This window comes from Eutrigla gurnardus (genome assembly GCF_963514095.1).
Source record: "Eutrigla gurnardus genome assembly, chromosome: 10".
Classification (NCBI taxonomy): Eukaryota; Metazoa; Chordata; class Actinopteri; order Perciformes; family Triglidae; genus Eutrigla; species Eutrigla gurnardus.
Window position 1 is genome coordinate 8,740,564 of NC_139924.1, and position 27,923 is coordinate 8,768,486.

Genomic DNA, 27,923 nt, shown 5'->3' on the forward strand with positions numbered 1-27,923 from the left:
AGTTGTAATGGGGCGCCGGCACACACAGCGACATAAAACATCCAATTTTATTTTGAAAGAGCAAGAAAGAAAAAAAGAGACGGTACCGGTCAAAATAGTTCCTCCGTTTCAATAAAAGTATTAAAATGTAGAAGGGCCATCACATTCATAGAGAATGAAAAGAAACATTTTCACCTAACCAATGCTAAAAAAAATAAAGAAAATAAATAAAGAAATTACAGTCAATGTGAAAACATCCATGTCAATGCACTCCTCAGTAATTTAATAATCAGTGATTTCATATAGTTGTCACAGAATCCGAAAAATGAGGGCCATCATCTCTCAGACAGGTGACAGCACCACTCTGATGTAAAAGCAATGATATGTGAGTTGTTTTTTAGGGTTGGGTTTTAAGGGAGTTCCTGCCAGAGAAAGGCAAAGAAGAAAGAGTGAGCTGAGAGGTGCTTTGGCACCTGACTCGGCATAAATATGTCACCTTTTGAAGCGACTCCTCATTCTGCTGCTGTTCCAAAGCCTCTTAATCCTCACACACACACAACCGCAAACACACAGGTGCAAATATGAATTGATAGCATGTGTCCTTGAGGCATTGATCTGTTTGCCTGAATTAATGAACCTGGCGTACGCGGTGATGGATTCTCCTGAGAAAGAGCTGTTAGGTTTATACTTATTAGGAAACAGTGGGGGTGTCTCTTTTTTTCTCCAACAGAGTGAGACTTTATGGCGGAAAGAAAGATATAGTGACTGAAAATGTTGACTTTCAAATGCAAAGGACAAGGTGCAGGTGTACGGATAATGCATATTAACAAACTCATTTTAATGGGTTCTACAGGGTCTCTCATGGAGGCCAGCAGGGGTGTGTGATTTGATTGGTGAGCTGGTAAACAGGCTGCGGCAGCATTATAATCTGACCTGATTGAGTGACTGTGAGATTTAAGTGGACATCAAATCAGAGAGAGAAAGGAGGATGAAAGCAAGGCTCAAGGCAAATGAAGGAAGAGGAACATAGAGAGAATGTTTGTCAGGACGAGATGAGGTTCATGTTTGGAGAGGATGAGTGATTTACAGGGCAGAGATATATGCTGTAGCAATAAAAAAATCAATCATTTCAACAATCAAGGAGACCAATAACTGATATTTAGAAGTGATATATCTGCTGTAGTAATGAGAATCAGCATCAAAATTCACAGCAACACAAAACTTTGAGGAGTTGGAAGACTGCAGACTGGAATATCCACCCTCTTACAGCTCAGGCAAAGGTTTCAGAGCAAAAACTGATGCCAAGTTATACGAGTTATAACATCACATCATTAGTAGAGGACACACTGTATGTGGCTGATAGGAAATCGAAGACAGGACCCCGAAAAAATGGTTCTGTATCTCAACGGACATGAAAGAAAACCACCCTTCAGAGGAAAGAGAAATAGATTGGCAGAGCACATGATTAACAGCACGTCTCCTTCTAAATGTGAGGTACTTGATTTATATGTGCGTGTGAGTGAGTGAGTGTGTGTGTGTGTGTGTGTGTGTGTGAAAATGAAAGAATATTGAAGCAGGTATTCACCAGTGTTTGGCCTTGGAGTGAAGTTGGAGAACATGTTTACCTTCTGGAGGTCGACGGCGTACGCTACACTCAAATGAGGCTGTGTGGGCGAGCTCTAAGAGTGACGTCCTTGATTCTTTTACGTGACATGTCAGTGTGAGTGTGTGTGTGTGTGTGTGTGTGTGTGTGTCGCCTGTGTCGTGTGCGTTGGTATGCAACAGGCGGATCACTCTATAGCGGGTCATGTATCATCTATGATAGCCAACAGATTGCCTCGCCAATCCTCTGTGTGAAAGATTAATGACATGCTGTTTCTCTCTCTCTCTCAAACACACACACACACACACACACACACACACACACACACACACACACACACACACACTCACACACACACACACACACACTGCCAATCTATACAGTTTCATCCATTGCATCTGAATGATATCACCTAACATATGAGACGATATTTTAGGCTATTCGTGCATGTGATCTTCCTGTGAGGACTAATAGAGGACGAAGATGCTTCCCTGAAATCATCAACTTGTTTCTGTAGATTATGCTGTTTGGTGACAGTAATCACACTCATCTGAGAAGAAAACCTCGTTAATGTAATTGCCATAACAAGAGCAAGCGAGCGCACTTGAACGCTCAGCCAGAAACGCACGTCTATGCACGAACGCGTAAAAAAGAAGATTGATGGCGACACATCCGAACACACAAATACGAGCAGACATAGAGACGCACACAACAAGCTGAGCCAGCACTGCATCCTCGTTGCCCATTCATGGAAATTGTAAGCCTGTCTATAAACATTTTTATAACAACTTTACATTTTTTACAAAACTTAAAAATCTAATTTGCGAACTACTTTGGGCACATCACGGATGACACGCGTTCCATTTGATTATGCGAATCGTGAGCTCGTTAAAAGCTCATTACCATGTTCGTTAAGATATGCAGACAGGGGGCATGCAACAGTTTTTTGCTGTTATCTTGTTGGGGCGCTTACAAAACATGTTTTCTCAAGCGATGGTGACAGAAATGTTGAGTCTCACGGTAATTAGTGTGTCTTATGTTTGGGGACAGTGAAGCAGGGATGTTGGATTCGTGCACAGCTGAGGACAGAAATACCAATGCAGCTGTGAAACAAAGTGAGTGTGGAAAACGCTACTTAAATTCTCTACAGCAGATAGGCAGATGAATGTGCGTCGAGGCAAACACACACATAAAAGAAAATATAATTAAAAGATTAAAGATAAGTTGCAATAGGCAGATAATGAATGCATGATAAATTAAACCAATAACAGGGATAATATCAGTGAAGCAGAAAAGATCTGATTTACAAAAAAACAAAAAAACAAACCCAGACACAGCAATAGTAATATTGAATATTGTTCCAATACCGACTCTGGATGGGACCAACTGGTAAATTCTATATTATATACATTAAATACTGGGATTTAAACTTAGACCAATTTGTTGCTGCATTTAAAATGTTTGCAGTTAAATTTTAATCCCTGTTAATTCTGAAGATTGTTTACCAAGTTGTTGTTGTATTATTTATTAGGCCTACTTTACAAAAAATAACAATTTGTTAGATTTACATGTATTTATTTGTTACTTTTGGTTTCACAAAGTTAGAGAAGCAATGTTTAAGTCAAGCCTGATGTTTCACATAAAAGAATCATTTCCACAGCGACATTGATTAAACAGTGGTAGTATCTGTACTCTGCATCGGCCCATATTCAAAGCCATGGTATCGGGACATAAAAAGTCAGATGCGTGCAGCGCTAGTAAGTTACTTAATTAGTACTTAATTATGACTGGTACAATTAATAAACACTGGGCTCTAATCAGTGACCTTGAGATCATGAATTAGTCAGTAAGCTTTAGTGCTCCACTGCAATTAGTTTGTCCAACCAATAGCTGGATCTGTTGCTGTCATTAACTATTCAACACACCCACAGACATTGACTCAATACTTACAGATGTCTCTCTTCTCTCTCTCTCTCTCTCTCTCTCTCTCTCTCTCTCTCTCTCTCTCACACACACACACACACACACACACTTGTCATCTTCCAGCATGGATTCTGGGTTTGTAATGGCAGCTATTACCACGGTCACCTCGTGATTGGTGGCGACAAAGTGATGGGCAGTTTGGTGATGGGACTGGATTTTTTTTTTCAAAGTAGTAATGAATTAATGGCAGAGAAAAATAAGTGACAGGCTGTACATTAAGGAAGGCCTAGAATAAGTGCAGGAGAGGGGAGAGAGAGGCAAGCCGATCACCAGCGAACATCTCAGAGGGATTGGATCTGTCTCCGTCAATAATCATCTGAAATTACAGCTCTTTTGGGTGTGGATGTGCATGTGTGTACTCTGTGCATGCATGTGTGTGTGTGTGTGTGTGTTTGTGTGTGTGTTTGTGTGGTGCAAATGCCATCTCAAGGTCACTCTGATGATGTGTGTGTCTGTGTGTGAATGCCATTACCTTCTGCTCGATCTGAAAGGTAAAGGACACACAAGTCGGTGTGTTTGCAACAGAGAAAGCGTGTGTGTGTGTGTGTGTGTGTGTGTGTGTGTGTGTTTTCTATCAAGAGCACACAACATGTCAATTTACTAAGGTGATGATTAGACGACAAAGCAGCAGGAAGAGGCAAGGAGGGAGAGAGCAAACAAGAGGCAGTGAAAAGAGAGGAAAAATGATAGATGGATCAAGAAAGAGGGGGGAGAAAGTGGGAGAGTTGAATAGCGTGTCTCCCAGACTGCAGAGATGACTGCAGCAGGGAGAGAGGGACCCACACTGAATACCAATGGACACAATACACAACCCACACAGTCTCTCTCTCTCTCTCTCTCTCTCACACACACACACACACACACACACACACACACACACACACACACACACACACGCTCAAGTCAAACAACCGGTGTGTAGCCCACATTGGTCGTCCCACATGGAGAGCAGATGACAGATGCTCATGAAGGTTGTGAGACGACATATAAGACAAGACAGAAGAGAATTTAGTTTTGAGAGAAAAAAACACTGTTAATAGCCAACCAGGGAGACCACAAACACTAAGAAATATAGGAAAGTCATTCAACCAGCCTGCATAAAAACATCTCTACCTGTGTCTCCTTTATTCCCTGCTCCACAGTAAATGTCAACCTCAGTACTCTGATCCCTGCTGACTAGCCAGAGACGATACCAGTCGAAGGATGAATAAAATGGGTATCACCAGAGCATGAACGATCAGGAAAGTATCGTAGGCCTGCGTTATGATGATATTATAAGGTGATATTAAAAAAACAAATAAAACCAGAGACTGGCAATAAACTGTTTGTGATCTGTTGATTTTAACATCCACAGTTACCATGATCTGAATGAAAAACAACAGGAGGCGCATTAGTAAACTAACTATTATTTAGCGTATATGAATTTTGTTCAGCTATTTTCAGCACTTATTCGATGGTTGCCTCCTAAAAACTTTTTTCTAAAAACATAGCAAGCAAAAAATGTCTGATTAGGCGACTAGAAAGAAAATACATGCAAATACATATTTAACATTACATTTAACTCATGTAGTGTAAATTCAGTCAAATTTGTGTCATGACAGCTAAATAAACTGACCTTAACATTGGTTAACTTCTGCACCTTCTGAGGTTCCTTCTAGTTTACATAAACACAACAGCATTAACTTATCCTGTCGTAGGGCCTTTGTATTTGATCATCTAACAGCGCCCCACCCTGTGTTGTGTTTTTAAATAATGTATTCTATCCCTGATAACTCGCCCAGGTTTCTTTGTAAAATTACATCCCTGCCAACACACAAGCAGAAGAGTGCTATTCTCTGTAATTGAGACCCTGTGGATTAGATCTAGTGAAACTCTGGCCGAGTATAGAGACACTCGCAAGACATGTTATTGTTTTATGTATTCTCCTTTATCAGTAATTGAGTCTGTGTGTTGTTTGCAGACATTGGTATTCAGCTCACAGAACAGCAGATGCACTGAGAGAGTGAATAAGTCAACGTGCCATGCTATATCCTTTACGTAATAATGAGAGTTAACGTTTAAATATTGGATATTTCAGTGAGATGGAAAGTTGCATAGTGTGAAATGATATTATCAGTATACCCGTTGCGCATTCCTGCTGACTGAAGTTAGCATTACGACTTTGTCCCTCTGCAGGTGCACAAGAAAATGGGGGAGATTAAAGGAAATGTAGTGAAGGAATAGGAAAGTGATATGACATGAGGATATGCAAGACGCGTCTCCTTCTCTGAGGACATGATGTAGTGTCTCTGCAGCACACGGTGTCACGGCGAAGGCTCATCCATCACTCGGTTTCATGGCAGAATGCCTGGTCTGCAGGCTTACATCATTTCTTCATCACCGAATTCCGATGACCGACTTAATTTCACTCTTTTGCCATTATGTCTCCATATCTTTCTACCTCTTCTTGCATAATCACAAATTGCATTTCAGTAAGTCAGTACCCGTGGAATGGTTATGGCACAGTACATGATTGATGGCTGAGCAAGTCAGCCTGTCCTCCTCCCTCCCTGCAGCATACACATGGAGAGATTAGCGGAGGGCCTCCACTAATCAGCTGCAACAGGTGGATGCAGCCGATGATGACGATGGCGATGATATAGCCGTGCGCGGCGAGCGGTAGCAGCTTAGGCAGAACAAAAGAGTCCACAGAGTGTGACAAATTAAACAGACGAGCGTTGCAATGAGTGGAGTGGGTATAAGATGCGAGTGTGGCAGCGAGTCAGGAACGTAACAACTGCTTAGTTTGGGTTTGTTGAGAAACAAATGTTGTTCAGGGTGGAAGCTCAACTGCTCACTCCACTAACTCGAAACTCGATCTGGGGAGACTAATACCTGACTGCACACACAATTTATAAATCATTTATAAATATGGAAAAAAGGAAAAAAACACTGAATTGTCTAGAAGAGACACTGCAGGTCTTGATCAACCTCTGGAGGGCCTGTAGTCTAGTGATGATGGCCGAAACACTGAAAACCTGATGATCCTGGGGTCCACTACTGATGACGTGTCCTAAATATATATATATATATATAAATAAAAAAATTATAAACAGATTGATTCGATCTAGAGATAATCTGAAAATGTAAAAGGGCCAAAAATGTAAAATTCAAACCAAGGGATTATTTAAATCAAGAGATTCTAAAATTTAAAGGGACAGGGTCAGTTGTTATGGATGGTTATCAATTACATCTCATAACTAGGACAATAACTCCTAACTGTTGTGTTTGTAACTCGGACCGTGTTGTGCTTTTTTCTTGCTTCCGACACCTTTCTCAACCGACAATCCAGCTATAACAGAAAACCCAGTATACCCACTCTCATATGATTCATCACACCTTGTCACCACAATGGCAGGCTTTTATCAGAGCGTGGCCAAACACTATTGCTTTAGATACGGTTTTCTTTCAAGCATGCTGAAGCGTTTGCTGATCCTGCCTCTGACGCCACCATCAAGGATGGTCATCAAATCACCTTTTGAGTTGATATGGGAGACAAATTGGGCTCCAGAATTATCAGTGATTTGGAAATATGTTTGTGGTCACCTGGCGGAGTCCAATATTCACTCTCTTTTAAAGTAGCTTTGCTTTTGTCAACTCTCTGTAAATGTGCAGTTCACAGTCGGTGTTGTGCCAGTCACTTTGTCATCTATTATACCACCACTGTCATCTGTCCTTCGACTGCCTTAAAACCCTATTCACCATCATCCTCGTATGGAACAGTAATTCAGCTCATGTTATCTCACATGTCTCCATACTGTCACTATTACAATTGCGAGATGCTCATCTCCAAAGTACTGATCTGTACCCACCAGCGGGTTGGCACCCCTTGATCCAAATCTGCAGGGTTTTCATCAGTTTGCTCTCTGATCATCCTCAGAGCAGAGCCAGCACTAAATACAGCCGTAGCAGCAGTCGCTGCAATGTGCTTTATTTCCTGAAACGGACATTGTGATGACAGATATCATGTTGAATTTATATGATCAATCATTTTTGTATGAGCTGCCTTTTACGAGGACGAGAACTCGGCCTTAAGTTTAAATTGAAACCTCCTTGAAACCATGAAATAAAAAGCACATAAGAGATTTATGGGGACAGATTTATCTCTCCCGCAAATATAATCAGGCATTTAGGACTACAGTAATCTTGGCCCTACAGAGGAGTTGTGCTATATTGGAAGTGACAGGACGGGGTGATTTGTATGACGAATGCTGGCCTCATGTTAAGTATGACATTATCGCTATGACAGCTGTAGCTTATGCACACACATCTATAACATGTCCTGCAAGTGATGGAGAGGTCTGCATTATTGTGAAACTTTTTTTTTTCTGCATGTGTGTGTAAGCAATGCCAGAGAGTGTGTGTGTGTGTATCCATGTGCACATTCTGTGTGTGTGTTTTATTCTCTGTGCGTGGAGCTTGTGTGTGAGTGTTTTGGGGCTAGAATTGGCCTGTCAGTCACAGTATAGCGCGGAGGAGCGGGGGACGACAGGTGTCGGGGAGTGGGGGTGGAAGGAAAAGAGAGAGAGTGTGAAAGAGATGGATGAAAGAGCGGAGGAGAAGGGCAGAAGAGCAAAAGAGGAGGGGGGGAAAGAAAGTGAAGTTTTTGCTCCCTTTCCCGAAAGTTAAATGCTAACGGAAAGCAGAGACGTTTTGGAGATACTGGGCTTAAAACTTGGTTTAAAAGCAAAAGTAAAGTCCTTGAGATGAGAAAAAGATTGATGGAGATAGTATGTACGTCAGTGAACCTGGACATGAATTCAAGTTATTATTGAGGAGGGAGTTAGGCCTTCTGGGGTTAAAAAAAAATGAACATGTAGCTCTGATTATATGGAAAGGCAGCCCTGGCTCTGAAGATCAGCTGTTTGATCCCTGGTTTTCCATTTCCCACGTGTCCATTGGTAAGATACTGAAGCAAGAATGCTCCAAGGCTGTTCCATTGGTTCATGAATGTGCATTAGTTTAGATCCCGATCCTTTGTGTGTGAATGTTGTCCATTTATATATGTATTCCCAATACTAAACATATATTACGAACACCTAAAAGAAAAGCCCTGCTGCTAGGGCAGTGATGTGTTTAAGTGTTTTAATATTTAAGAGCAATCTGTTTGGAACAAACAGGAAGTTGGAGAAATGTATGAAGCTACTGTTGAGGGTGTTTATCGTTATACCATGCTCTACATTTCTCACTTAGAGTGTCCCCAATGTCGAAACAAAAAAAGAATCTTGATCGTGATCATGTCAGGGATAGAGAATCCAAAATGTCATATCTGTATGTATTAATAGTTAATCTGAATGTGTAACTATTCGCCTTTGTCCTCAACACGAACCACTGACCACGTCGCCTCCATGTCTATGATAAAGTGAGAAGCGCCCATTTGCATCTCTGCCACCAGTTTTTATTCAACATATTATTCAACCGCTCACACCTTTTCCTTCTTTCAGCTCATCCTCCATCTCTTTTTCCATCTGCTTCTCTCTTTAGATTTGCTCCCTAAAGGTCTTGAGTATGACGGCCATGAATATTTCACTAAACTGCATTCTCAGGTTATCAATAATAAAATGCCATATTCTTATAAATATTCTAAAAATACAGCTGGACTCTGCCTCTTTGGTTGCACATTAAACATTCATACACATCTAGCAAACTGCTAAATCTCCCACCACAGCACACCCTTATGGACGTGACCGCCAGACTACGTGTAGGTGTTTTTACTTCTCACTTCTGTGTTTTTTTTTGTGTGTGTGCATATGCATGCTTGTGTTTATGCATGTGGGTATTTGTGGCACATCTTAAGCTTCGGTAACACCGTCCTGTTCAGCAAAAAGCTAGATAAGTGCTAAGAGAAGTGATTCACAATGGCAACAGTCGGAATCACCACCGCCTAAATAGTAAAGCACTCTAACATTACAGACAGTGAGACGGACAGGCACGCTATCCCCAAACCACACGCACTCTCTCATGAACGCATCCCCGTACTCGCGGACTCAAATACGATGATCTCTTACACCAGCCTGAATCACACACGCGCACAAATGCACTCCGTTTGTCGCCATTTTTCCCTCCCTCACCGTGGCGAGATGTCGCAGCCCTGTTGCATGAAAGCCCCCAGTGAGAACCACAGGGAGTTGAAGATGCCAAACTCATTGGGAGGTTGGTCGGTGGGGCCCAGCTCCGTCGTGCCCTCCTCTGGTTCCTCTGCGTGCCACTCATAGGGACTGAAGCGACTCACCTGAGACAGAAAAAACACAAAAAAAGTGTCACATAACTTTGCGGTCTATAAAAGAAGAATGACAAGTACATTTACATACACATTTTTAGGGTCTTTTTCCTAAACAGACTGAATTATGTTCATATTATATTCATCTAAATAACATACACAAAGCAATAGAGGGCATATTTGTCGTGACTTTTACGGGAGGGAAAAATGTTTTCTTGAATATGCAGAAAATGTGGTGTCAAAGGAGTTAATATGCCGACACCATCTTGACGATGTGCATCTCTCACATTGTGTATTTGCATATCTTGCATGCAGAGCTGTCTGCGATGGTATTTCTGTCCAGATAGGACGCCTTAAAGGATCTAACGATTTCCTGCACAGAAGTGTTCTCCAACACTGTAAAAGTCATTACAGTTGAGGGGTAAAGGCAATGTCGCCATATGAGAAGTGTCATTAATGGTTTTAACTGGTAGAAGAGTTGTCATAATAACACACACACACACACACACACACACACACACACACACACACACACACACACACACACACACACACACATACACACACACACACACACACACACACACACACACACACACACACACACACACACACACACACACACACACACACATTGTACTCTCAGAAACATCAGGATGTATGCACAAGTTATTATAATAGAAGAAAAGTGCATCCAGCTTGAAAAGCAGTCTCAACTCCTATCATTAAAGTTGACAAAACTGACTTGTCATCAGCAGGAAATGCATCCTATAAGGATGAACAGGATCACACAGGGCACCGCCCACTGTAGCCCAATAGTTGAGAAATATGTTTAGCCTGTGAGCCAAATAAGATATTTGTTCTTTCATCCCTAAAGCTTTAAAGACACTTCAAACTGCCACAGCTCTGCAATCCAACTCAAGCGCTGACTTCTAGTTTTTAACGATAACTCACCAAAAACAGCACAACACTGACTCCAATGTAAGCAAACACTATGCACATCCAGATCTCGTAGGCCAGCGGGTCCAGGAAAGAGAAAACACCTGGTTTAGACTTCTGGGGCTTCTTGATCATGATGGAGATTCCCAGGGACATGAAGGGCTTGGAGAAGTCGATCACCTCTTCTCTCACCAGAGTGATGGTCAGTGGGGCCACGGCAATTTCTGCTTTCTGCAAAGAGATAGTTGCGGACAATAGTCTGTGATTAGTTTGAGTTAGCGGTAGTTAATGTGTGGCATCTTCGTGTCAAGCCGAAGGGTGATGGTGAGAAGCAATTTTCTGTGACCTCCTATAGCCCTCTCATAGGGGAAAGTGAGGGCAAAGATAAAGGAAGGAGGAATCAAAATGAAAGCACAAGGAGCAGGAAAAGCACACAAAATCAGTGGAGTTTGACGCAGGAGCAGCGAAGGGAATGAAAGATATAAGAGAGGCAAAGAAAAGGAAGTGGTACAGCAGGAGGGGGGTGAAAGAGACAGAGGAGTGAGAAGGAAAACCAGTAGAATGACAGAGAAGTAATTCATACGTAGGCATGAAAGTGACACTGTCCGAATATAAATTAGTCTGCAAGGATGCCCACACACAAAATCTATGGAAGAGTCAAGAACATCATTGATTCGGCACACTGAGGGGGAATTCACAAATAATGCATTGCGGCTGCTGAGAGCACCATGACTAGCGCATCACTCGCACCTGCTATCCGCCCCAAGGTCCGATTTCCAAACAATATTTGCCATTTCTTTCGGGCATCTGATTGCAATTATCCATGTGGCAAAGTATAATCGTGCATGGGGCCAATGCATTGAGTGAGACGTTTTGTCAGGAGGGGCTTGCCAGAGAGCCAGATTCATCCAAACCTCCTGATGGCAATTAAGAGGGAGGGAAGAGAAAAATGTCTATGATTTAGGAAAGGAGGGAGAGGGAAGTTTGTGTAATTGTTAATATATCATCACCTTATTTTACTTGGCAGTGCAGTTAGGGGTGCAATTCACCTTTTGCGGGTGCTTTGAGATCACACAGCTTCCTTTTTGTCTTATTTGTTGAGGTAAAGGGGCAACAAAAGCTGTGCAATCCGTGTGAATTTGCCCCTGGGCGTCAGTTTCTGAGTAGCTGCATGTGTGTCTAAGTGATGTTTTTTTCAACTAAAGTTCAAACTCAAACTAAAAAAAAAGGCTACAGTAGCATAGCATACCACATGTGAAAGTAAAGAAAGAAGATGGCAGAGGAATATCAAAAAACACAAGAGAAATAAAATAAATAAGGGAGAGAAAAAAGACAAAAACACACAACATGAAAGAAAAGGAGAAGAAATTCACAAAGTTAAACAAAGAAGGGGACAAGTGCTAAAATCTCTCTGCTAAAAGTCAAAGCAGTGGTTTGGCTGTCTCCTTCAAATATCTGGTTCCTGGAGGCAAATCATTATGTTGCTGTTCTACAGCAAACATCTCCATTTTCACTCTTCCTGCAAAAGTGACGAATGACAAAGCCTCCTGCATGTTGATAACGTTCATATTGAGACACATCGACGGCATAATTGGCCAGCTTGCCGAATTCTCAAGAAAAAACTGAAGCTTCAGAGACACAGCATCTCTTCAGGAAACACGGTAACTAAGGCGACGCAGAACTCGAGTTCAAGTTTAAGTACTGCATGAGAGTTATTTTGGGCATTTCTCTGCTTGATGGCCTGCAGTGGGATCAAACATGCAAGAGGAATGAAGGTTGCGATGTGGATTCGGGCCGGTGGAGGGAGGCAGGTGCACACCTCATTCCATGTTGGCGTGCAGGGTTAGACGAGGGACCCCAAGTGCTGCTTAGCTCCTGGCGGGAACAACATGTAGGCCTAAGACTGGCTGAAGAATTAGTGTGACATTTATTGTTTCATGGAGTTTAGACCTGCTTCCCTGCTGGGTCTAAGGTGACTGGTAGTCAGGAGGAAATATTGACGTATTTTATGATTGCTAAAATGTGTTCTCTGCAGAGCATCAGTGATCTAATAGCTCCTCTTGCTGTGGGACTGTTTTCATTTTGTTTTCGGTCTACTTTCGGGTTTTCTTTTCTTTGTTTCGTTGTAGGTTTCGGCTTGTTTATTGTCAATCTTTCTGCATCGCCCCTCCAGTCACAACTTTACTCAGGTTGAATCCCAGCCAGGCAGTCACAGCAGGATTTGAGTGGAATGCAGTTGTTAATTGTTTGCATTGTTTGGATTGGTTCAACTCACTAAGCGTGCAAAACGTATTGATTGCAATATGAACTGGTGTGCGAGTGGACCTGAGCCTGCCCAGTTAGTATAGCTAGAGAGTGAACAATGAGTAGGTTAAGATGGAAGAAAAGAAGCTACACTTCTGTAATAAAAGCTTTCTACTCTTTCCCTCTGGGTGTAACGGAAAATCCAACTGTTGCTGTTATAACTGTTGCCAAGGGAACCAGTGAGATGCGAACTGCATGGACTGAGCTACAAAATACGACTATTTGTTGTTCTATTTTCTGGCATTAGATATGCTAATCAATAAAATGAGTCATCATATATATAAAATAATCAATAAAGTCATCCAAACTTACCCCATAGACAAGCTCTCCAACCATGCCGTTCCATATCTTCGTCTCCGGATCCCTGGCTCCGTATTTGCCGTCTGGAACGATGGAGATCTTGTATTTGATTCCGATGTGTTTGGCGATCTCCGAGGCCAAGTCCACACAGTATCCCTCAAACTGGTCGTTGCCTTCGTAGAGTTCCCAGTTCTTCTTCAGCATCACATAGGGACCCTCCTACAAAACCAGCATAGGGGGAGAAAGACACAACTGTTTGGAGGAACATGACAGCAGCAGCTATTGAAAGAAAGAACAAATACACTTCAATAAACATTGCACTGCGGGAAACATATATTGCAGAAAGAAAAATGATCCCAATAAAAGGGATTCCTGTGAAAAAAATAGGTGTATACATTTTAAAAATAAACTCACAATATCATACACAAGGGGGCTCAGCTCTATGAAAGATAAGCAGTGTTAACATAATCATAAAATGAAAGCAATAAATACTTTATATAAAAGTTTATAACATTCTGACGTTATTATAAGAGACTGATTTAACAGTGACAGTGAAGGTAAAATGAAATCTTTATGGACATTTTTAACAATCAAAGGAGATTAACCAGCTTGTCCGGAAAACACAGCAGTAACCCAATACTTCGAAACAATTCATAAAAATGGGAAACATTAGAGCTGTCTCTTTAAAAGGCCATGTCATGAGGTGGATATTTTACATTGTGTGTGTCTGACTTCTAGAGCCTTGTTTTATGCCTCCGTCTGACTCTACATGCCTCTGCCGGGACCCACACCTGACTCAGTGCAACACTGATGCTGAGAGGCCAGAAATGTACGAGAGAGAGAGGAGAAGAAGAGAGGGCGACTGTTGCTTTGGTAATGTGTCATAAGAGGTAGAATGATTTCTGTGCATGCGGTAAACAAAGATGAAAGCGAAGAGGGAGTTTAGTGTCGGCGAGTGAGATGGTGGGTGAATTAGTGAAGACACACACACACAGACGAATAGTCACAGAGATGCACATACACACCCAAACACACACATTATCACAGCTATGTAGGATAACCACAGAGAAAAGAAACGCACACAAACACACAGACCTTTGAGTGACAATGCATTCATCAGGAGCAGTGAGTTATGGTATTATGCCTGAGGCTGCTCACCCTGTAATCCAATTGAAAGCAAGCCTATTAAAATGCTATCAAACCCTTTTTAATCAAGGACTAATCTCATCTAATTAATCAAAAAGGCGTTCATAATATCCAACACTCCTAGGCTGTAAAACGGTTTATATAGATCATAAAACACAATAAAAGGTCAAAATATATTTGGGATTGAATTCAGGAAATTGATTCCAGTTGAAAACAAGCATAGTTTAATCAAAGACGATTTTAGACGAAGGGGTCAAATGAGCCATAAAATCCTTCACACAGATTTGGATGGAGTGATCACCAGTATGGGAAACTGAATTACAATGAAAGCGAGTGTAGATTAGAAGAAGGCAGGGGATTTCAAATACATTTTGCAAACCGTACAAAACAAAACCTGCAAGTGAAGCTGGTTTAATCAATGAATATTCTCTCTCTTCAGGCAACAAAGAGTTTGAAACAAACCATTTACTTGTGTATAACTGAATATTAAAATAGGGAACCATATTGTAAAAATAAAATCCCTTTTCAAATATGGTTATTCCAACTTGGAGAAGAGGGTTAGCATGCTAACAACATGATACATATTATATATCTGCTAAACATCAACATGCTATCAGTCATTTTGAGCATCATGCTGTAGACTCTTCCCGTTATTCAATCTAGAGTCATGTTCTTGCAGCTCAGGTTTCTTCCTGCTAAATCATTTGCAAGAAAATGTTTTTTGTTTTCACTTCTGGGGTGTGCATATCCATTTCTGTGTGTTTAAACAAAGACACATAAGAATGCATGTGGAGAATGTCAAATTTACATGAAATTTCATTTTAAAACATTACATCACATTTCTTACAACTCATTATCCAGTCATCAGTATAAGATTTGCTCAAACATAATACATCTCTTCCACAAACAACCACACACACACACACACACACACACACACACACACACACAAACACACACACACACACACACACACACACACACACACACACACACACACACACACACACACAACACACATTACACTTTGATTGCCATCATCATCAAATACAAACATTTCCCCCGTTGTGTTAAAATATTTCTCCTACAAATGTCATTATCAGGGCATTAGCAGATCCCGGGGTGCTCATTCCATTCACTCAACATGAATCATCATGTTAATGAACAGCACAACAGCTTCAAGTACATCATCTCTTATAGATCAACACAACACATGGAAATGACAATAAGGGGATATTTTTTCAAGTTAAAAACAATGAATGAAGATAATGCTGACCAGGTGGAGATGATTCTGGTCATTAACTTGGTTTGGATACACTGAAATATAAATTCAAAAATCTGGAACCAAAGATCAGCACTTCATGCAAAATATGCTTATTTGCTTTCCTGTTGAGATTCTCATATTTATCTGTTAAATACGAAGCTACAGCCAGAAGACATTAAGCTTAGGTTTGTTTAGCATAATGACCGGAGTTGTCACCGCAAGGTTGCAGGCGACTAATGTATCCTTCAAGACGTCACTGCTCTGAGCCAAAATATAGTCCGGCACGAAACGCCCCAGTTGTCGTTTTTACTTTGCTTTTTGAAGGGATTCAATTAAATTTAACATCTTATCATTTGCAGTCTTAATGCAACACTAACCAACTGCTTGCTAATTTCCAAAATGTCAAACTGCTATAAGGAGTATGCAACCAACTCAGTGTCCTCCTCCAACACATCGCCCTCATTTTTATCGTGTTAGAAGGTTGAGTGTTTGAAATCGGAGCAGGCTGCTACGTCAATTAAGGATCATCCAAGCAACGACACATAAACAGACACACGCGTACAGATCCATACCCATAACAGTAGGAGCTCAACAGTGGCTCTGTTTCACTTGAAAGCCTTCTGAAGGCTTGTTATCAGTTTGCCCCAGATGCCTTTGTCTTGGCGTGAAGGTAGTAATGCCAATGCTGATCAGGAGGTTGAAAGGAAAATAAAAGGGAGGGCATGGAAATGTGGGTGGAGAGGGAGAGGGCATGTGGGACGTGTTGACCGCATGAAACCACAGACGAAAGATGAAGGGGCAGATCAGTATACAATCATCGATAGCTCCAGGGAGAATTGAAGATATAGGAACAAAAAAGGGAACGTGTAAACGACAGATAAAGAGGAAGACAGAATGTGACAATGTGGGGGAAAAAGCAGTGGAAAAGAGGAGGGAAGTAAGAGAGGGGGAGCGGCTAAAAAAGAGAGACTTAAAAAGGGAGAACGGGTGGGCTAAGGAGGGAGAACAGCTTTGCAGAAGCAAATGTTTGGGGCTGATAAGACATAAAACACTTTGCGCTGGAGCCAAAAAGGGAGACAGGGCTTGCTATGTAAGCCAGTTAGCCAGCCAGCGGAAAAAAAGACAGGCACCCGACTGGACAGTCACCGTACAGGCTTGAATTTAGGCTGCGAACTGGAGTCGCAATGTGTTCAGCATTTAATAAGCAAAACTTCAGCCAGATGAGACATACGAGGCTACAAGTCATCCTTTCAGATGGATCAGTTAGTCACAGCCTGTTTCAGTCAGTCAATCACTTCCTTCATTCATTCATTACTGCAATTATAGTGCATAATAATCTATTGGTCACATTTTTGGCTGTAGCTGCTCCGCCATAAAAACAGCAAGGCAGTTCAGCAGTTCAGTCGGTGTGTTGGCCAGCAAACAAGTGACCGGTTGATAGTCGGGTCCAGACGATGCCGACTGGTCACTGAGTCAACCTGCCAGTCAAAATGCTTTTCCCAGTAAGTCAGCCAGTCACAAAGATCGCTTCTGAGTAAGTCAGTCTACCAGGAAGCCAATCAGCCGGCCGAAAACAAGCCCTGCTGTCTGTCGAGTCAACACTTTGCTACAATGTGAGTGTGAAAGTTTAAACATTTATGGCGTGAGACGATGTGAAGTGTGGGGATCTCTTGAGCTTCAGACAAGAGCGACTACATTCAGTTGAATGAAATACAGTAGAGGAATGTTGACCGAGTAAGCAAGACTAAGTAGATTTACAGAGTGACGGAGATGGAAGGAGATTAGGGATGCAAAATGCAGGACTGACACAAAGACAATAGAGAGGAATAGAAAGAAATAATTATTCTGCAAGATTCTCTGTAGTGCAGGAGGCAAGGTGGTGGTGATTGTGGTGTCTTTGAAAGGAGTGCAAATAATCAGAATTACAGGGCTGTCTGATGGTCTGGTGATTTTGTTTGGTCAAGTGTCAAATCTTGACAGCAGCCACAGAATCCGTCCAAATGTAGCTTTTGTCACGAGGAGCACAGCCAGCAAGTCATCCCAGTGCCTCACATCCTCAAAACATGGCCGCCATGTATCTCCTTTGCATCTTTAACATTTCTTCTGTGCTAAAGAAGGGCCAAGCCCTTTAAGAAATAATTTCAAAACAACAAAAAGGCAACTTTTCAAAGAAACAGACATAAAGGAAAAAAAGCCACGTCGGCACAGTAAAAATAGAGCACATTGAGTTTGTACAGAGTGTTAGAGACACTCAGTCTATCAGTCTGTCTGTCCTCTGTCTTTCCCGAAGGTTTGAGACTCAGGTGAGTCTGTGTTTCGGACTGTCTCTCTGTCTGCCGGCCCGGCATCAGTGTCGCAGCAGAGGCTTCCTCATCATCAGTGGCTGCAAAGAGGAGGAGGTGGCTGAGCACACGTTAGCCAAAGCCTGCTGAAGGTAACCATCCACAGAGAAATACACAGGTGGGGGAGGCATGAAGAGATGAGAAGAGAGAGAAACATGGGGAGGGAACAAACGTCGAAAAGACGTATGCAGTAATGCATACGGAATGTACACGCATGCTCATCTGCTTTTAAAAAGAAAATAGAATATATGCACGCATATATACACAAATCTTAAAAATTTCTCACAGAATAAAAACATACCCTATAATGTATTTGATTGTATTGATGTGTTTGTAATTTCTCCTCCTGGGCCTGGTGTCTTTTCTTCTTCTACTTCTGGCCACTGGGGGCACCTCAGATTTTCACCGTGTTATCAAATCTTTGTACATTCGTCCATCCATAGGTATATAGATCATAAGCCAGCAGTACAACAGTATATATTTCAGTCATACTTGGGAGTTACGCTTGATAAATCAACATGGCTTGAAACAAAGCGCTGAATGGCAAGGCTCAAGCATCTGGGGCTTGTTTTATCTCAGGGCTCAAATTAGTCTTTTGAGTTGCTTTCACTTGCATCATTTTGCATGCCCAATTGAATTAGACTGATTGCATTTACAGGAAGAGGACGGCCACCATAAAAAGGCTGCAGATGGGCGAAGTGAAATCAAATATAAGCAGAGGATGTGCACAAATCCACCGATTAGCCCTCCTTTATCTGTGTTTGTAGAAGAAAGAGGAGGAATTATACTGGGCTGCAGACTGGTGTCTATGTGAAAGCCATTAGAGGAGACTGGACTGGGGTCATTTCTAAATGGTGATCTGAGGTCAGTTTTAGATTTGCCTACTAATGAGACATTACTATAATCTTCCAGCTGGATAAGTGCCACTCCCCCCTGGTTGTGCCCCCAGAGCGCTCCTCAACTCGTACAGCTCAGCCTCCTCCAACCTGGTTTTATTCCACTTTAACAAAACTCAACATCAAATCCACACTTTGTATTTCATCCACTGACTTCCTGACACTGACTGTAGGCCACGAAGGGAAGACAGATCCTGCCTCCAGCACACGGGTCAATCCTCAGTATGTTATGTTATATGATTAATAGGTGCACATATGTCTACTGGTCATGACCAAGACGGAGTTCATGATATTGTAATCCTAGCATTATAAGCACAGGTGGAGCCCTCTACTGGACTGTATGGGAAATACTCCCTTACAAACACTAGCATTCATTCGCCCAATGACATTTGCATAAGCGTAGCCGACTAATCAGTATGTGCCTATCCTATTATGTGTTCCTATAGAACTAGGAGTACAATATTGGGAATTTAGTTCTAATTCACACAGGCTCCGCCCTCTACTGGACTCCACTGGACTCACAGTAGAGGGCGGAGCCTGTGTGAATTAGAACCAGGGTCACAGAGCCTAGTAGAGGATAAAATCTGTGTTAATTACAACTCAGTGTTTTACTACAATAATGTAATGAAGCACAACTCAGTGAAACACCTGAAAAAAATTAACATTATTTGAAGTAGTGATCTGTTTTTTCCGTTTTCTATGCTGTTAAGCAGGTTTCGACCACTTAGATGTGCTTGTTGTGAACCAGTAGCAAAATGACCTGTTGTGAGATTTACATTTGTGCTAATTTGCATCTCCATAAACTTCATGGGACAGATGCGAGCTGGGATATCAGGTGAGGATGCAGGTATGATGAAATGGAGTTTGGAAAGAGCGATGCGTGTTGAAAGACAGCTTCACCTAAATCTCAAATGGCACCTAAATAAGTCAGAAATGAAAGCAGCCTTGGGGTACATTACCATGATGGTTGTCACGACTACTGTCCGGTTCTCCATCGACGTGCTCTCATTGGACAGAGCATTTTCATTCTGGACCAACACAAGTTTGTCAATGTCGTTCCAGTAGCCAATCTGAGAGAAACAGAGTGATGAGAGAGAAAGAGAATGAGGGATAATCAATCAGTCTTTATAGTGCAGTTCATGCAAAAGTGCAAATGTAATATGCACTTTATACTACTATATACACACATACATTCGTGTTTCAGAATGAAATGGAACCAACAATGAAGAAAAGAAAGGAATAAAAAGTTGGTGTCAACAGAATGAGCCCACTCCAGATTTCCCATTGGAACTGTAGACGATATTGTGAGATATTGGATGTGAGGCAAGAACTTTCAATAAACACACATCACTGTCAAAGGGACACTTGAGAAGCTGGAACAGGTTATTTCTTTTATTACAGGTGCTACATGTATGATTTATTTTCCCCGTAAAGAGAAATGAAGAGTATTTGCAGCCTCCTACCATATCCTCCTACTTTTTTCTGTCATGAATAAGGATTACGTTCATGCTTTCCTTATTTATTTCACTGCAGAGTTTTATGTACCCCCAGGTTGACTGGGAGCTGCTCAGCGATGCACACTCCGAACTCAAGCTGCGATGGTTCAGTTGCAGTTATTTAAAAACGTTTAGAACTGCAGTAAGACCCTTATTGATTATTATGACTATATATTATCAAGAATTCTGGAGATAATTAACCACTGTGATTGATTAAAAAAGAAAAAAATATGCAAAACACATTTAAAAACTTCAGGAATCATTCTTTAGCAATAACAGTAAGCTTATGCTCTTTCAGTGGTAATTAAATAAATCTTTCCTACTAACGAGTCACATTTGCTTAAATGATGAAAAAGTTGTTAATCAGTGTTTGTAAGCCGTGAGGAGACCCTACCTTGCGTGGCCCATTGCTCTTTAGTTCAAACACGTCCATGGTATAGTTGACCCTCCGACCGTAATGATCAAACTGGATGTTCCCAGTCAGACCCTGGATTCGCACCTACATTCATAAAAAAATAAAATAAAAACATTAAAAAATCAGCTATTAAGATTCCAGGTGATTTGGAAACTTTACCGGGTGTATCTAAAGTGTGGCTTTAAACTACAGGTCCCAGAATTCTGGGGGCAGCAAATATTCCTTGAGCAACTGGTCTTTTTGTTTGCATTTGCAGTGTTTATACTAAACTATACAATGGCGAACTCGTGCCAACCTGTTTGAGTGCACGCTCCATATCGATTCCTTGGTTCCAGGGAGCAGCTGGATTGGCTAGGCAGTCACCAGCGTTGCCACGGCGACTGATATCAATTTTCTGCCGGCGAAGGGTGCGGAAGGCCTCAGCCATCACAAGGACGCCATCATACGTTAGAGATGAGGTATACTGAAGAACGGAGGACAAACAGAGACAGAAGAAATATCTTCACGTAAATACATATTCTTTGTCAGTACACAGTGTTACAGAAATGACTCCTGTTGTACAATTCATTCTCAGATAATGCAAACATATGAAATGCCAGGGACGCATTAAAACCATTTCTGAAAAAAAAATAATAATAATAATAATACTCAAGGTGAGTAGTGGTTAAATTATAAACTGAAAGCCCGTACAGTGTTTCTACAATATTAAACTGAAATGAATTATTTCTAAAATCAACACAATCAAAAATATTGGCATCTGTTTTTTTACACACTGCATCAGACCTCAGACCAGTCTTAACTCCACATGAACCAACCTCACCATATTCAGCACTATGCAGCACTACGCTTCAATCTGTCTCACCGCTCTGACTTTTATTTGACTTCGATGAGCATCCATCAGCATTGCCGTAAATGTAAAGTCACCGTTAATGTGGCAGTTATAGACAGGCTTATAGTTTTCAAATACTGTCACTGGGCCATTAAAATTACATTAACATGTGTTTAAATCATTCTGTAAATGGGTTAGTTAAATCCATTTTGTGATGGTAAAATTTAGATTCCTAAGATTTAAAAATAGCACCATGTGGCAAAAAACACAGCATTTTAAGGGATCTTGAAATGTTCCAGAAAGGAAAAGGAGAAGAGAGATTACAATGATCTGTTCTCGGATGACACTTTTAAAAGTAGCGGTGATCTTGACCGATTGCTTGGCAAATTCATTACAGGTAAGACTCGGCGGGGGAACAGCACCGCACACTCGGCGGCAACAAACCCACACAGACGGGCACAGCGCCACACAGACTGAGGCAGTCACACACACAGCGGGCCGCCTTCACATCACGGTGGAGACGAGTGGTTGGAAGTAAATGGGGGGAGAGTCGACTGATAGACTGTGCCGATGCCTCTCCAAGCCTCTGCAGGTAGTTAGCTACTGACATCTCTCGGTTTGCATCCCACAAGGCGTGTTTTGGAAGGCTGCGCAACCATGTCATCCTCCTTTCATCTCTCCCCTTTGAAACTAAAGAAGCCTTCAGGGCTCGCGACTGACGTGTGACTACTATAGAATTCAAAGGAGAAGGCAACAACAAAACGCAGCCAACTAGCTCACTATTTTCTCTTTCTCTCACAGGAAGGACAGGAACACCTTCGGGACACAGAGAAAACAGCATTGCCCTTTAAAAAACAAAGAAAGCTGGAAAATATTTCTATAGCTGGCTTTCAAGTTCAGCTACAATGCACCAAGTGTGTTCTCGTTACTTACTCTACTGTTCTTAATCAGACCAAGGATGAGATTCATAAATGATGCAATTAAAAAAGAACGTTATTTTAATTGTTACGTACATTACATAAATGAAATTTGACCTCTGCATTTAAACCATCCTGAGCATTAAGCAGCAGGTCTGGCAATTAGGGCTGTTGTAAAGTTCCAGGGGAGCAATTTGTGGTTAAGTGTCTCACTCAAGGACACGTTGACACGTGGACAGGAGAAGCCAGGCTTCACACTGCCAACCTTGTGGTTAAAGGACGACACGCTCTACCAACACCAACCAAGCCGCAGCATGCTCAACTTTTCACTACTGCCTCAGTGATATTCATAGAGAAATCCTGAGATATCTATATCTATCTATATCTATTAAATACAAACACAGATGTTCAGTATATTCATATTCTGATCATACAATTAGAGGAAAAGTCTGGAAATAGTCACAACAAAGGCTGCAAATTGGAGCAGATATGCGGGGTCACAAGCACTGTGACTGAATGTTGATGTTACTATATTTCTTTGACAGGTTATTTTCATTATACTTCAACAACAATCTCACACCACAGCTCATTTCAAGGCACAACCGAGAATCACTGGATATGGAGCTAACTGCTTTTGGCCATCAATCAAAATCTCTTAACCCAGTCTCCAGTGTGGAAGGTCACGTCCCTCTTCTGCCTTTTCACACTGCACATTATTAAGCCAGAGCTACTTGGCCCAGGGCTACGAGTTGGCCGAAGGCTAACAGAGCTTTTTTTTTTTTTTTTACAGCATCAATTGGCCTGGAGCTCTTTGCAAGCATCTGTTGTCACCAGAGATACCTGCCTTTGTGTTATCGTGTTAAATCATTAAAATCAGGATTACTTGTTTGCAAAAGGCAGAAGTAAAAGACCATTTTGGGAAGAGAATCGTTGAGTGTACTTAAACAAATATATTCACAAGGTTGAGAACACTTGCAGTTGTGTTTACCTGTATTTTTCTTTTTGTTTTTACATCTAAGCATGTTCACTGTGTCTGTCTGTGACAAACCCGCATAATAACTTTACCTCCATTAACAGACCAGCCATTGTGTAAACAGGTCGATTGAATGCAGCTGACATCCGCTAATGAAAATTCATTGGGTCAATCTCAAAAACGATGATTAGCCAATTAACACCGGCCCTTGGGTGAAAAATGACATTCGAATAATGATGGAACAAACGACCATCAACATAAAGTTGGAAAAGCGCATGTAGCAACAACATTAGTGTGTGTGTGTGTGTGTGTGTGTGTGTGTGTGTGTGTCCTCTCAGAGTGGTTGCAGCCAAAGAGGAAGGGACAGATCGCTGCAGCATGATGTCTTTTTAACAGGGAGGTGGACATATTTCCAGTTAATAAATGAACACCTCAAATGCGACGGCTGCAGGTCATTACCCAGTCAAAAGAAGCGTGTCGAGCAGTTCAACTACCACACAGAATTCTCAAATTAACATTTAAAGTTTTTTCAATATTTATCAGTGACTTTTCTAAATATTCATCAGTTATTTTTAGAAATCTTCATGAACCACTCTTCACTTAATACATCAGATCCAAAGCACAGCTCTTGTTAACAAAACAACAGCTGATTGGCAATCTTTATTTCCTTCTTCTGAAAAACTGGTAAAGAAGACCAGCAGCAAATGCCAAAATTTGTGTTTTCATTAAAACAAAAATGATGATAGGTGTTTTAACTGCATATCAAATATTTTGTCAAAATAAATCAAAGGCCACATCGCCTCCTTAATTATCATATAGACTGGTTGCTGCTTAGCAAAATAGCACGGAAACACAGTCCGGTGGGGGCTAACATCACTTCCAGCAAACCATGGAAAATATTGAGCATCATCGTCGATTTGATTTAACCAAATATTCCCTTGACTAGCAAAGCTTGAAAGCATTTGGATACAGAACTGGAGACGAGGTGAAGGAAAATCTTGGAAATAGTAGAGGTGAAAAGGCGAAGATAGAAGAAGTAATTTGTGCACACCAGACATTATAAAGAGATGAGGACTTTGCATGCATCACGCTAACCTTGACACCGCATAACAGAATCACAGAGGTATTTATGTATTCAATCCTAGTAGGATCAGCCAAGTCACCTCTCTGACATGCCGAGGTCACACTCTGATTGGCTTAAAAGCGATACCAAATGCACCATGTCACACTCTGAATGGTTCAAATGCTGCACATCATTCTGTGAATCTCCCTGTTTGAAGAAGCTGTCCATTTGACTTCTGTGGTGGATTTAAGGTATGAAGAACAATTTGCACACCAAGGTCACCACCCTAACGTGTGTGTGTGTGTGTGTCCATCTCTGCCTAATGTCGTGGTGTATATGTAGAGCTAAATATAAGTGATCAAAACCTCTGATTGCAACTAGTGGCAGCTCTTTCCAATCCTTATATTTAAGGATGTGACAGGATGTTTTTTTTTGTATCACCTTAGGTGGGCTTTCAGATCCAGGGTACTCTCTCTGATCCAGTTTGTTCCAACGCTGCATCAGTTTAATAACGATGGGCCTGCCGAAGTCCACCAGCTGGAAACCAGTCACATTTGCCCCGCCATGCATGAACCTCTCAAGAGATATGTCTTTAAATCCCTGAGAGAAGGAGAAAGAGAGATAGAAAGACAATGCAAAATGAGGGATGATGCAAGCACACAAAGAACAGAGTGTGAAATACAGGTGGGCAGGGTTCCGAGACCCCTTATTTGACACACGAGACCACCTGAAAAACAATACTTGAAGCTCCACCGGGTTTCATTTTCCATCTGCTAAACATTTATTCCAAAAAAATCTGAATACAGAAACATATTGTTCTGCTGCAGGGCATAGTTGTTGTGTAGTTTTGTGAGTGACCTTATTGTTATGGTAATGTGTGTGTGTGCAAAGTGAAATATCGTGTATTGAATGTCTGTAAGAGCTCAGCATACCGCTGGAGGAGGAGGACCGCCCCGGTGGCCACAGGGTATTTTGCACAGAGGTGGAAGTGGACTATAAAAACCCCTCCAACACCGCGTGGACCTTTGCCGAAAAGTCGTACTCCACACAGTCCAACAGTTTAGCAGATTATTTATACCCCTATTTAATATGGAGTGGCTTCCACAGCTGTGAGTGTGACTTCACGCAGAGTGACACTTCACAGTGAAGTGGTCGAGGAGAGGGATCCATTTAGGAGCCGACCAAAGACAAAAGGTGGAGCGAGTGAAGACATGCGAGGGTTATTCCGGGTTGATGGATGCTGATTGCTAAACGCATATCTAGCGTGACCTCCCTTTTTTTTTTTTTGTCAGCGTTCCCGGAGAGAACTACTCTGGAACAAATTTCAAGGGATTGCGATTGAAGCAATACTGCGTTTATTGACACGACTTCTGGCAGCTTCCTGCAGCTCTGCCTTTGTTGAGCGTTGAAATGTTTCAATCCTGGAGTGAGAGGAAAAACGACACCTTGGTGGGAATATTAAAAGATCAATGTGGAACGGGTAAAGAGGGTTTCTTTTCTTTTCTGCTGATAACTGCGGAAAAAATTGGGGGACAAGCTGAATGTCAAAGTAGGGCTTAGTAAAACATTCCACATAATGCTGGCTACAGGATACAAGATACAGACATTGTGTGCCATGATTGTATCTATTTTTTTAAGACCTCATCTTGATGATTTTTTTGTGTTTCTGCCAAATAATCTTTTTCATCTCGTCGTCCTGAAATATTAAAAAGGAACGAACCTCTTTTGGGGCTTTTAAAACAAGACATTACACCAACTCTCCTAAACATGTCATAAAATAGCAGCCAACTGCAAGCAATGCCATAAAGAGTTCTTACCAGGTTTGCTACGATGTAATGGTAACCTTTGACGTGTTTCCCCACACTGACAGCCTGGAGAGGAAAACAAAGAGGAAGAAAATGCATTATTTGCTAATTATTGACAATACATGCAGTGTAGCGAATCAGGGAACGTACTAGGATCCCCAAATAACTTATGAGCCTTTGAACAACCTGGCGAGCTTAAAGTTGGTTTAATCATCGTTTTGGGGAGAAGGGCAGGGGAATCAAACTACAAATATAGGAGACTCCCTGCCATCTGTGGCTGTGGTCACATTCTGGCTGATTAAAAGCAGAGGGGGTGGTGAGCCTGTGAGGACATCCCTTTTTCCCGGTACCATGCTGGCTCAGACTCTACATCCTCTCAGAGCATTCAAAGAGCTTCAGTAATGTGGTGTCTGGGTTCGGGCTCAGATAAACTGTCTGCTTCACCTTCATTAAAAAACTCTGCATCCTGTAAGAAGGATGATTTCACTTTTGGTAATAAAGATGCTTGGATCCAATAGTCAACATAACCCTTTCTTAGAAGACTTAAACATACATTTTATATTAGCAAATACTGTTTAACATAAAACACATTTTCACAGCTTTAACCACATCAACCTATTGCAGTGAAAGCCTGAATGAGATGGTTTAACTCTGGCAACTAAAACCACTACTTCATGTACTATCAATACGTTGCCAGTGACCAAAAATTGCATACATTTTTCTTAAAAACCTTTGTCTGTGTCATCCACACATATCAACAGCAATGTAATGATGCACGCACGCACACACACACACACACACACACACGCACGCACGCACGCACGCACGCACGCACGCACGCACACACACACACACACACACACACACACACACACACACACACACACACACACACACACACACACACACACACACACACACACACACACACACACACACAGATCGCAGCTGGCAGGGGTAATCAAACAGAGCAGTCTCTGTCTCAGAGCAGGGGAGCTTGCCAATGCCAGCACCACAGAGCCCACTGTGTCGGAGTGTGTATTTGTGTCTGTATAGCTGTCTCAGTATATACTTGTGTGTGTGTGAGTGTGTGTGTGTGTGTGTCTCCGTCTGTCTGTTCACTCACCACAGAAGCCAATTAAGAAACTGTCTTTCTGTCTAGGAAGCTGCTAGAGTACGTTTGTGTGTGTAGCTTTATGAGTTTGTGCATTTAAAAGCTGGTGTTTATGTTTGCTTGCCTGCATCCTGCAAACTTTTTTTACAGATACGTGTATATGCTTGTGTGTGTGTGTGTGTGTGTGTGGTGAGGGGGGGTTTAGCCGTGTGTGTCACTGAGTTTGTCAGATGTGCAGACAAGATGCGATGGCAGGTGGCAGAACCAATGGGATGTTACACTGAAACACTGAGTCA

At 41.7% G+C, this 27,923-nt stretch overlaps 1 protein-coding gene across 4 annotated transcripts in view; it reads right to left on the bottom strand.

Moving 5' to 3' along the window:
• The window catches only part of gria4a (glutamate receptor, ionotropic, AMPA 4a), a 91,895-nt gene that overhangs the window by 19,257 nt on the left and 44,715 nt on the right, over positions 1-27,923 (bottom strand). For all 4 annotated transcript variants that reach the window (XM_084018618.1, XM_084018617.1, XM_084018620.1 and 1 more), the window contains exons 6-13: positions 26,526-26,579; positions 25,150-25,308; positions 21,222-21,389; positions 20,906-21,010; positions 19,975-20,085; positions 13,380-13,586; positions 10,779-10,994; positions 9,676-9,836 (exon numbers count right to left, since the gene is read on the bottom strand). In XM_084018618.1, the coding sequence (XP_083874744.1) occupies positions 9,676-9,836; positions 10,779-10,994; positions 13,380-13,586; positions 19,975-20,085; positions 20,906-21,010; positions 21,222-21,389; positions 25,150-25,308; positions 26,526-26,579 (1,181 nt within the window). The remainder of the gene's footprint in view (positions 1-9,675; positions 9,837-10,778; positions 10,995-13,379; positions 13,587-19,974; positions 20,086-20,905; positions 21,011-21,221; positions 21,390-25,149; positions 25,309-26,525; positions 26,580-27,923) is intronic.